The sequence below is a fragment of the Brassica rapa genome, chromosome A09, assembly GCF_000309985.2.
Source record: "Brassica rapa cultivar Chiifu-401-42 chromosome A09, CAAS_Brap_v3.01, whole genome shotgun sequence".
NCBI classification, from domain to species: domain Eukaryota; kingdom Viridiplantae; phylum Streptophyta; class Magnoliopsida; order Brassicales; family Brassicaceae; genus Brassica; species Brassica rapa.
This window is the reverse complement of record NC_024803.2, coordinates 39,968,094-39,978,238: the sequence shown is the minus strand read 5'-3', so window position 1 is coordinate 39,978,238 and position 10,145 is coordinate 39,968,094. Positions and strand designations below refer to the sequence as shown.

General features: G+C 36.1%; 2 protein-coding genes and 1 non-coding gene across 4 annotated transcripts; 2 read left to right on the top strand and 1 right to left on the bottom strand.

Annotated features, from left to right (window-relative positions):
- The first annotated feature begins 1,099 nt into the window (after positions 1-1,099).
- LOC103842517 (phosphatidylinositol/phosphatidylcholine transfer protein SFH8) lies at positions 1,100-4,679 on the top strand. 2 transcript variants are annotated; one of them, XM_009119145.3, is made up of 10 exons: positions 1,100-1,365; positions 1,876-2,546; positions 2,632-2,709; positions 2,796-2,897; positions 2,993-3,042; positions 3,135-3,234; positions 3,316-3,414; positions 3,499-3,612; positions 3,712-3,841; positions 3,924-4,450. In XM_009119145.3, the coding sequence occupies exons 1-10, from the start codon at positions 1,332-1,334 to the stop codon at positions 4,448-4,450; spliced, it is 1,905 nt and encodes a 634-aa protein (XP_009117393.2). In that variant the 5' UTR covers positions 1,100-1,331. The 2 variants fall into 2 exon arrangements, with proteins under 2 accessions (XP_009117393.2, XP_009117392.2); XM_009119144.3 differs by having other exon boundaries at positions 1,107-1,365; positions 1,864-2,546; positions 3,924-4,679.
- Positions 4,680-4,763: 84 nt separating this feature from the next.
- LOC103842515 lies at positions 4,764-6,009 on the top strand. The gene is made up of 5 exons (XM_009119141.3): positions 4,764-5,164; positions 5,248-5,312; positions 5,404-5,464; positions 5,562-5,708; positions 5,802-6,009. The coding sequence occupies exons 1-5, from the start codon at positions 4,882-4,884 to the stop codon at positions 5,885-5,887; spliced, it is 642 nt and encodes a 213-aa protein (XP_009117389.1). The 5' UTR covers positions 4,764-4,881; the 3' UTR covers positions 5,888-6,009.
- Positions 5,801-8,611, bottom strand: LOC103842516. The gene is made up of 2 exons (XR_004451047.1): positions 6,473-8,611; positions 5,801-6,313 (listed from the first exon to the last, which is right to left on the bottom strand). It is a non-coding gene; the product is annotated as an uncharacterized LOC103842516 (transcript).
- Between the last annotated feature and the right edge of the window lie 1,534 nt (positions 8,612-10,145).

The following is a 10,145-nucleotide window of genomic DNA, read 5'->3' as shown; positions in this document are numbered from 1 at the left end:
TTCACATTTTCCTGCACACCATCTTCCAATTGTCAAAGCTGAACATAAAGAAAGAAAGCAAAGTCTAATGCTCTCACATAAACTGATAAAACTCATGTATAAAATGTTAAAAATCAGTCAAAACAGAGTTTTGTATTGTTTGGATAGAACAGATTGCAAATTTTTATTATAAGAGACTTAGAAATAAGTAAATCACAAATGTCAAATCATAACTTGACTAGATCGAATACAAATTTTAAAAACAAAATTCTCCTCATTCAAATACGTTTTTATAAACTCAGTGTTAGAGCATCAACAACAAGAAAAACTAAATTAATTTCTAAAAATATAAATATTATTGTTTTAAGTTATAAAACTTAGAAATAATTCCAAATTTGTTTTGGTAGTTTACAATTGATCCAAAATTAAGTGGGGTCATAGTGCAAAGAATATATTTTGTCCATCCCCTATATTGTCGTCGTTTTGTCGGCGTATAGTTTAAAATAAAAGTAAAAATGTTTTAATTATTTTAACCTGTGCCACTGAGCAAATAGGTTTGCAGGTCTGTTGACCGTAGATCCGTTAAAGTTGTACCTATGGCCATTAATGACCGTTGAATCAGCCTCGGTTGATGACAAAAGCAATGATCTCTCCACTTTCTCCTTATTGTTTTATATTAGACCAATTACACCCCCAACAATATGCCTACTTTTCTTTTATATTTGAACAAAAACTAATTATTGGCAACAAATGTAACCTCAATTTTATATAATAAGCTTTTAATCAGATGCTAAATATCACATTATTATTAATTAAAAAATTATTATTTGATAAAAAAATTTAAATTAGATTTATGTATATACTGTATTATAAAAAAGATCAGAATATGTCATATGGTTGATCAATGTTACTTTAAAAGTTTAAAGCCAATACGTGATAAAAAAATAGTACAACTTCTGATAAAAAAAAGAATTTTGAATATGTAAATAATTTCCAATATTAAAAATCCTCACGAAATACCACCGTCAATTTAGGGGTTAGATTGAAAGACAAAAAAAGAGTGGGGCACACAATGGGAAACGAATGAAACAGTTGGGGTATTAATTGAATAACTTTGAAAGTATTAAAAAATCAAAGTAGAGGCATTATAGGTAGGAGAAAGTGAGAAAGTCCAGAGTTGGTTCCGAATTTGTCTCCCCCAATTTTATTTATTTTTAGCTATTTTTTTTTGTTCATTCGTGAATGTGTGAGAGAGAAGTAGATAGATCCGCTCGATAACCTCTTTTGCTGCTTGCATATTGATTCGTGGAATCAGCCAATTTTCTCGAGAGATCCAAGGAGGAATCTTACCCATGTCAGGTCCACTTGATCGATTCGCAAGACCATGTAAGAGATCTCTTCTTCTCTATAGCGATGATTGTGTTGTTTCTGGGGGAAAAAGTTCCGTTATTAGGGCTTTTACTTTAGCTTCTTTATATGTTCAATTGGAATCGCATTTCTCGATAAAGTTGGTCTCTTTTGCTTTCTCGTGCGTTCAATTTAGGGTTTCTATCTTCTGCTTAGCTTCTTCAACTGTTTTGAGCTAGTGCGATAGTTCAATAGATAGTTATTTGTGGATTGATTAGAGAAATGGGAATATAAATTGTTGATAAAGTTCATGTCTTTCTCTTTGGAGTTGTTTAAGTAATGTAGTAGCCTACTTGTTAACCAACGGGGTTGAGCTAGTGGTACTTGATGGATAACCCAAATACGGTAAACCTGCAGTTCGATTCCCGTTGGCCACCAGGGGTTTTACAAATTTCGGCAGACACTGTGGTTAATTCAAAAAAGAAATGTAGTAGCTTGTTCAATTGTTCAATAGATCATTAATGGGGTTTCAATCAGCTTTCACTACAGGCTTCGAAGGATTCTTGAGCAGCGACGAGAAGAAGGAACGAAAGTCCGACTTCGAGAACTCGGAGGACGAGAGGAGGACCAGGATCGGTTCTTTAAAGAAGAAAGCCATTAATGCCTCCACCAAGTTCAAGCACTCTCTCAAGAAGAAGAGCGGGAGGAGAAAGAGCGATGGCAGAGTAAGTTCCGTCTCCATCGAGGACGTGAGGGATGTGGAAGAGCTCCAGGCCGTCGACGCGTTTCGCCATGCTTTGCTGATCGACGAGCTGCTTCCTAGCAGACACGACGACTACCACATGATGCTGAGGTTCTTGAAAGCGAGGAAGTTCGATATCGAGAAGGCGAAGCACATGTGGTCTGATATGATTCAGTGGAGGAAAGAGTTTGGGACTGACACTATTCTTCAGGATTTTGATTTCGAAGAGATTAATGAAGTTTTGAAGTATTACCCGCACGGTTACCATGGTGTTGATAAAGAAGGAAGGCCCATTTACATTGAGAGGCTGGGGAAAGTTGATCCTAACAAGCTTATGCAAGTCACGAGCATGGATCGGTATGTGAGGTATCATGTGAAGGAGTTTGAGAGGAGCTTTATGATCAAGTTTCCTTCCTGCACAATTGCTGCGAAGAAGCATATTGACTCCAACACAACTATTCTAGATGTTCAGGGAGTGGTAAGTTTCCTTACAAATCTCTTGAAGGTTCTTTCTAAGATTTTAGTATTGATTCTCATTGCCTTCGTATTAATTTATTATCCAGGGATTGAAAAACTTTACTAAGTCTGCTCGGGAGCTTATCACACGGTTACAGAAGATCGACGGAGACAATTATCCTGAGGTAATTTTTAATTGGAACTTCTAGTAGTACTTTGTCCCCTAATCTTTCATCATATGCTAATCTCAGCTGTGTGTTAATTCATGCAGACTCTCCACCAAATGTTTATCGTCAATGCAGGGGCTGGGTTTAGGCTGCTTTGGAATACTGTGAAGGGCTTTATAGACCCCAAAACATCTTCTAAAATTCATGTATGATCATCTAAGTTATGTGGTTTATGTCTCTATTTTAAATACTTGTTGTCAGCTATATGGAATTCACTTTGGTCCATTGTAATGTAATGTAGGTCCTTGGATACAAGTACCAGACCAAATTGCTTGAAGTGATTGATGCCAAGTATGTTAAACCTTTAACTTTCTGATACTTTTTGTCTCCTCTGGATTTTTACGGAAGCTTATTGTCCAAAACCTCTCTGCACTTTTGTACAGTGAGTTACCTGAGTTCTTGGGAGGTGCATGTACTTGCGCGGATCAAGGTGGTTGCATGCTTTCCGACAAGGGACCTTGGAAAAACCCGGAAATTGTCAAGGTCATTTGATTGACCCGTCTCTTTGTGCCTATTACATAGCACCAGTTCTAAAGCTGACCTAACACAGCTTGTTAATTTCAGATGGTGCTTCATGGGGGAGCACATAGGGCGAAGCAGGTGGTGAAAGTTTTGAACAGTGAGGGGAAAGTCATTGCTTACGCAAAGCCATCGTATCCATGGGTATGTAGCTATTGACTATTAGAACTAGTCCTTCTTTAACTTAGAACTAAAGACCTGAACTCTTGTCTCTGTCAATAAACGCAGATAAAGGGAAGTGACACTTCAACTGCAGAGTCAGGATCTGATGCCGAAGATATCGGATCTCCGAAGGCTATAAAGAGTTTCTCCCATCTCCGCTTGACACCCGTTCGTGAAGAGGTAAAATCTTCTATGTGTCTAGTTGCATTCTCAGAATCTCTATGGCTGTTGTTAGATTCCGTGTATGCTTATATAGTATCTGCTCCTGAGACTTTGCAGGCAAAGATAGCGGGTGAAACGAGCTTGGCCGGTGGTCTTCTGGGATATGATGAGTATGTACCGATGGTTGACAAAGCCGTTGATGCAACCTGGAAGGTGAAACCAGCCATCCAAAGAGTTGCCTCAAAAGGTTAGTTAGCTGAAACTATGTCAGAAACACACATGCTTTGCTTATCTGGTGAACTGAATCTATCAATTTGTCTCTTCTTCAGGGACTTTGATGTCTCCCACCGCTCCAAAGGACACCGAAGGAATCCGAGCTCGAGTCCTAGTAATGATCATAACATACGTGATGGCGGTTTTCACATTCTTCCGCACAGTACCTTTCCTTGTGATCAAGAAACTTCCTGCTTCCCTACCACAAACCGAAGGATACGCAACAGAACTCGGCTCTAACGGTGAAGTAGCAGCAACAACTAAAGAGGAGTCTCGCCCTCCTTCTCCAGTACCAGATCTCACAGAAACCGAGCTCCTAACATCTGTGATGAAGAAACTAACCGAGCTAGAAGGAAAAATCGGGACTCTACAAACAAAGCCGAATGAGATGCCATACGAGAAAGAGGAACTATTAAACGCAGCTGTTTGCAGAGTGGACGCGCTTGAAGCAGAGCTCATCGCTACTAAGAAAGCGCTTTACGAAGCTCTGATGAGGCAAGAAGAGTTGCTTGCTTACATTGATCGTCAAGAAGAAGCTCAGTTCCAGAAGATGAAGAAGAAGAAGCATCTCTTTTGCTTTTAGAGCAAAGCCTATTGACCAGGCAATTCAAACTCTTTACTTTCTCCTTTACAACCACGTTCTTAGATCACCAAGAAAAGAAAAACTCGTTTGTCTGATTTGATGTTTAAAACTAATACAGAGAGCTCTTTCTTCTGTGACGATGATCTTCCACGCGTTATATATATTATGTTCTTATCTTATAACCTTGTGAAATGTGTAAAACTTGTTAATGCAAAATTAATAGACTAAATACCGAAACTCTTTTATTTAAAGTTACGGATTTTATATGGATTTTGTTATCCGTATGCGTTATATGGTGACCACAGATCCATATCGTGTCATTTATCTCTTAAATGTTTTTTCAAAGGTTTTATTCTTCTTCTTTTAACTTGTGTCTTTTTCTTGGAAGATCGATCAATCAAGAACAAGAATCTTGAGTTTATCAAGTAAAAATGGAGATAACAACAACATCCCAGTTGTGCTCACAGGTTAAGTTCTCGATCTCATCATCACTCTTCTGTTTAAATGGTAACAGTAAGAGGACCCAAAACGGAGCTGTTTCAGTCAATTGCTTGAAAGAGATCAAACCGTTCAGTAACATTAGCTTCACTGCCAAGAAGAAACACAGAAACCAAGCGTCGGTGGTGAGGACAACAACACGCGCCTCCGTGGTGGATGAGAATCAACCCTCAGCTTCTTCCAGCAAAGGAGAACGGTGGCTTCTCCAACCAGTTGGTAAAAATCAAAAGCAGCTACAAGTTTCACAATCTTTCTGAGTCTATATCTGTTTGATTCACTGTATTGTAATAACTTAACAGGCGATGGAGACACAAGACACATTGGTTACAAAGTGGAAATGCCTGCTCCTTTCGAGATCTCTTCCGTAAGAAAACAAAAAAAAACTATAGCTGAATTACTAGTGTATATATCATTCATGCATGTTTATAATAAAAGCTCATTCAAAAACTGAGCAGGGTCAAGTAACCATCGGACGGCTACCTGAAAAGGCTGACGTTGTGATTCCTGTGGCCACCGGTATTTTCTTTTATATATCTCTTCTTGAGGAGTGTTTGATTGTTTCTTTGTAGTCTTAGTTTGAGTTCAAGTTGTAACTTTTTCTTTTGGGCTGCAGTTTCGGGAGTACATGCGACAATTGATACACAAGGAGACAACCTTCTTGTAACGGATATGAACAGCACAAATGGTACGTTCATCGAAGACAAACGTCTAATCCCTGGAGTTGCTGCTCCTGCCTTTCCCGGAACCCGAATCACTTTTGGTACGCACCAAATCTCTGTTTCCATCTCTCTATAGTAGTAGAGGATCCTTTTGATAGACTCACTCTTTTTTTGTGTGTGTGTGATTGGCGCAGGAGATACAAATCTAGCAATTTTCCGTGTATTCAAGCTCCAAGATAAGCAAGAAGAAGAACCCACTGAGAAACCAGCCACAGAGTAACCAACCAAACCCCAAACCTGTTCAGTTGTACAACCATTGTTGAGCTATTATACACTCTATATAAACAATATTTTTATATATGTAAGATTATAACATTTATATTTTGTTGTTTTAGTGCGTTACTAATTAGGTGTGAATGGTAATAAACATAAGGTTTCAGGTTTTTCCAAAGACAGTAACAACAAAACATTTACAGAAAGCATATCTTCTCCACATTTTCATCTTTAAACTCTCTTCATTATGTTATATATATATATATATATATATGGATTCTATATATTTTCTAGTTTTCTTCATAGTCTTGATGCATCCTCGTGTCTTTCAGAATCCGAAGCACTGAAAACAAAAGTATATTTTCTTCTTCTTCTTCATCTTTTCAATGTAAGACGATAACTCTTGCTGCCTAGCCATGGCTTCGTCCAGCGTCTGATATTTCAAACAAAGTAAATTAAATTGGGTACATACATCATACGTTACTCTACTTGCAACACGTTATTTAACACACCCAAAAAATGCCAATAATGCCACCAAAATCACTTTACTTAAAATATGTATGTATGCTTCAAAGTAAAAGAGGCTGGTTACCTTCTTGGTCTCAGACAACTGAAGCTCAAGCTCGTCTACACGGCTTAGAGCGGCAGTGAGTATCTGTTCTTTCTCCGGGGAGGACACCGCCGCCTGCTGATTCTGCAACGATCTACATTTCTCCTCCAGCTCGGCCATTCTCCTCTCCATCAACGTATACTCTTGGCTTGACATCATCGCCGTCTCTTCTTTCTCTGCTTTGTCGCCCGTATATAGCTGCCTCAGTGAGCTTCCTAAGCATGTTCTTTGTTACTATACATCCCACGTCCTGAAAGTATTTACAATTGATGGTTTGATATGTTTGAAACTAACTTGTTTTTCACGCTTCCTTAAAAATGCTAGCTTCTTCTTGCAATGATCTGAATATTTATGCAGAACCGAAAAAACTAGAGGATCAGTTGTTATTGTTGAACAATAGTCAAAGATCATTTTATTAGGTTAATAAGGACTATTGTGTTTTACTATGACATGCCTCCCCAAGGTCTCGGATAGCTTCTTGAACAAATAATTCGATTCTGTAGCTCCTCCAGCTCACCAGTTGCTTGTATTCACTCAACACCGGCCTAGATTGTAGAGTTTTTTTTCTCTCTCAACAGATTGTAAGTGTAACTTTTAAGTCAAAGATGTATCTGATAAGTCAAAAGAAAATAAGGGTGTTTCCTTCAGGAAATATAGAAAACAGTATAAATTAGGTAGTTTTGAAAATATACCATTTGAAGTAATATGTATAAGATTTCGTTTAATATAAAAAATTATTTTATATTGAGTGGAAATTATCATATCCACCTCAACAATTTGATAGATTTTGTGATTACTCTTGTTGATAAGATCTGAACGAAGTAAATGAGAAAATTGTATTGTGTAATATTTTCAATTAGCATATATAAGATACTTTTGTCTAAAATCCAGCATATAAATGAATAGCTAGAAACAACAGAACTTCAGATCAAACCCTAAACTAAGAGTGGGCAAAACCCCAAAATTAAAATTTTCAAATGGATACAGTTTCTATAGTTTTTTTATATCTATAATAACCAAACCGAACGAATACCCATCAATATTAGTTAAAAACACGCTTAAATAAAAATGTTATAATTTTATTGATTCTAAAATGCGACATCTTAAAGGGTGACATGTATTGATGATTCAAATGTGACTGAATTCCACATAGGATTGTTCTTAAAACTTGTTGAAATAGCTAATGCGAGAATAACTTAACTAAATAATTATTAATTACCACAATTTCAATCTCGGTTCGTATAAAATCATGTTGTTATCATAATCAAAACTCTAGGTTATAAAGATGTCAGTCATTTGGTTTAATATGATATTATAAGTTTGATGCACATTCTAAGCATATACTTATTATTTGATTTAGTGTTTAAGTTACATATAATAATGTTTATGTGACATATATGGTTTGGATACAAAATTTTGGTTCGATCTAAATCAGTTGGTTTTCCAGTTCATTATTATGATATCCCCTATATATTAAAGGAGAAGCACTTTTAAAACTTACCATAAAAGTTTATTGGCAAGGAATGTGACGTGGTGACGTGGCTTCACGAGAAACTTTTATTTAGTAAAACGCTTAGGTGTCATGTAGAGAACGCTTCTTACCAAAACTGTAAATTTAATGCGTTCACACTAACATTCCTTTAAAAAAAACTTCATACCATCTTTATCATTATTTTTCTCGACGAACACTTTTTAAGTGATAAACCTTCAGCTTCAACTTTGATTAGTTGATTTATCAATCGTCTCAATATAATCATAGCATCAATAAAGCTTCCTTATTTCTCTATATGTTTCTGTTAAAAACGATAACCCATTTGATCTATCGCCATTAAGTCGACTGATTCGTAGAGACGACAAAATGATGAAACTTTAGTATGATGCCAAGTGTTAATGAAATAACCATTTTCTCCATACATGCCTTCGTGCATTTAGTAGAGCACTCGCGTTCTTGGGAACCGTTTCTCATTACTGAAAGAGGACGTTGAAAATATATTTCTAGATAAATGTGTCATACTCGATTTTGTTACTGCTCGATGAGGTGATATCTGTTTCGAGGAGATTGAATCACTGTAAATCGTCTCAGTTTAGTGTATTAGTCTTCTCGAACAAGCAATATAAGCATTCGAGTGTCACCACCTTCACCGCCATGGGAGCTCTGCATTAGACGACTTTGAAAATGAGGAAAAAATTTCAGGAACGAACCACCAGCAAGTCTCACATGCTGGTCACATCCAGAACAACCTTTACAATTTAGAAGATCGAATAACTTTCATTTTTTTTTATTATGCAACTATGTTTTCTGAATTTAAAAAAGCTATACTTTTTTTGTTTCACACAGTTATTGTTTTGTTTATAATATGTTATTGATCCATATTTTTTTCGATTTTATTTATTAAATCCCTAAATCCATAACTATTACAACGTGATAAGCAAAATAAAAAAAAATATTTTCCAAAGCTTCTTCTCAAATGCAAACACCATATATCAAATTTTAATATTAGTGCACCCATTATACCTTTAGTTCTATCTAACTATCGCTTAAAGTATATCTTATGTTATACATAATCATAATATATCATTTCAACATTAATATAGACATCTTATCCCGCGTAAAGCGCGGGTTACTATCTAGTTCTTTATACTATTATTACTATCATAGTACTTATTTTAATTGATTCAATTAACTCTTGTGAATCTTAACCAGTCACCACCTCCTGCACATGAAAATCTCTCATGCTTTGTAGAGCCCAAATCAGACACCGCATCTCCGATGTATCTATCCGTTGAACATGTGAAAGCATCATGAGCATGATGCCCAACTATAGCTCGGTGATCTCTTGTGATCCATACCCCTCCACTGTGTAACTGAGCATTTCTCCAGTTTGTGTGAATGTTACATTTGACCAGCCATCCAAAGACGAAATCCAAATCCTTAATACTCCGAGATCATTATTAGGAACTCCTCTTCTTTGATTTTATTAGTCTTAGCTCAGACATTCGCTTCATCGAAGGTATTATCGACTATCGATTTCTGTACACATGCATACAAAACTGCATTCACGTTTTTCCTAATTATCCACAATGTCAATAACCATGGTATTACTCTTCCCTTCTCTAAGGGGATGACCTCATCTGCATCATTTGAATCCTTGCAGAGATCTTCTATATCAGCGTTAGGTACAAAAACCGAGGATTTGTTAGAAAACTAATTTCATCTATGATCTATTTAAACAACGATTATAAATTTTGAAACAAAAAAAATATATTACCACAGCCGAAAAAAAAACTAAATTGTTAATAGTTTTGGGGATGGACATAAAACGAGCACTTGCTATTTTAGCTATACATAATATTTGACTTGTTTTATATGAGTACCACAAATTCAGATTTTTAGAATATTCGTGTACTTGCTAAAAATGAGTTCGAGTTATTTGTAATTATTTCTGAGTATTTAAGAATTACTTGCTAAACAATACTTTGATAAAAAGAGACATGCAAATTTATTTTGTGTACTCTACAAGGAAAAAATACAAGAATTACTCGAAATAAAATATGTGTACATATTATAAAGAAGAAAAATGAACAAAAACTTCCATAAATAGTAAGTATCTAACGTCTAAACTTGACAATCTTTCATTCGCCGCTCTGGCGCTCT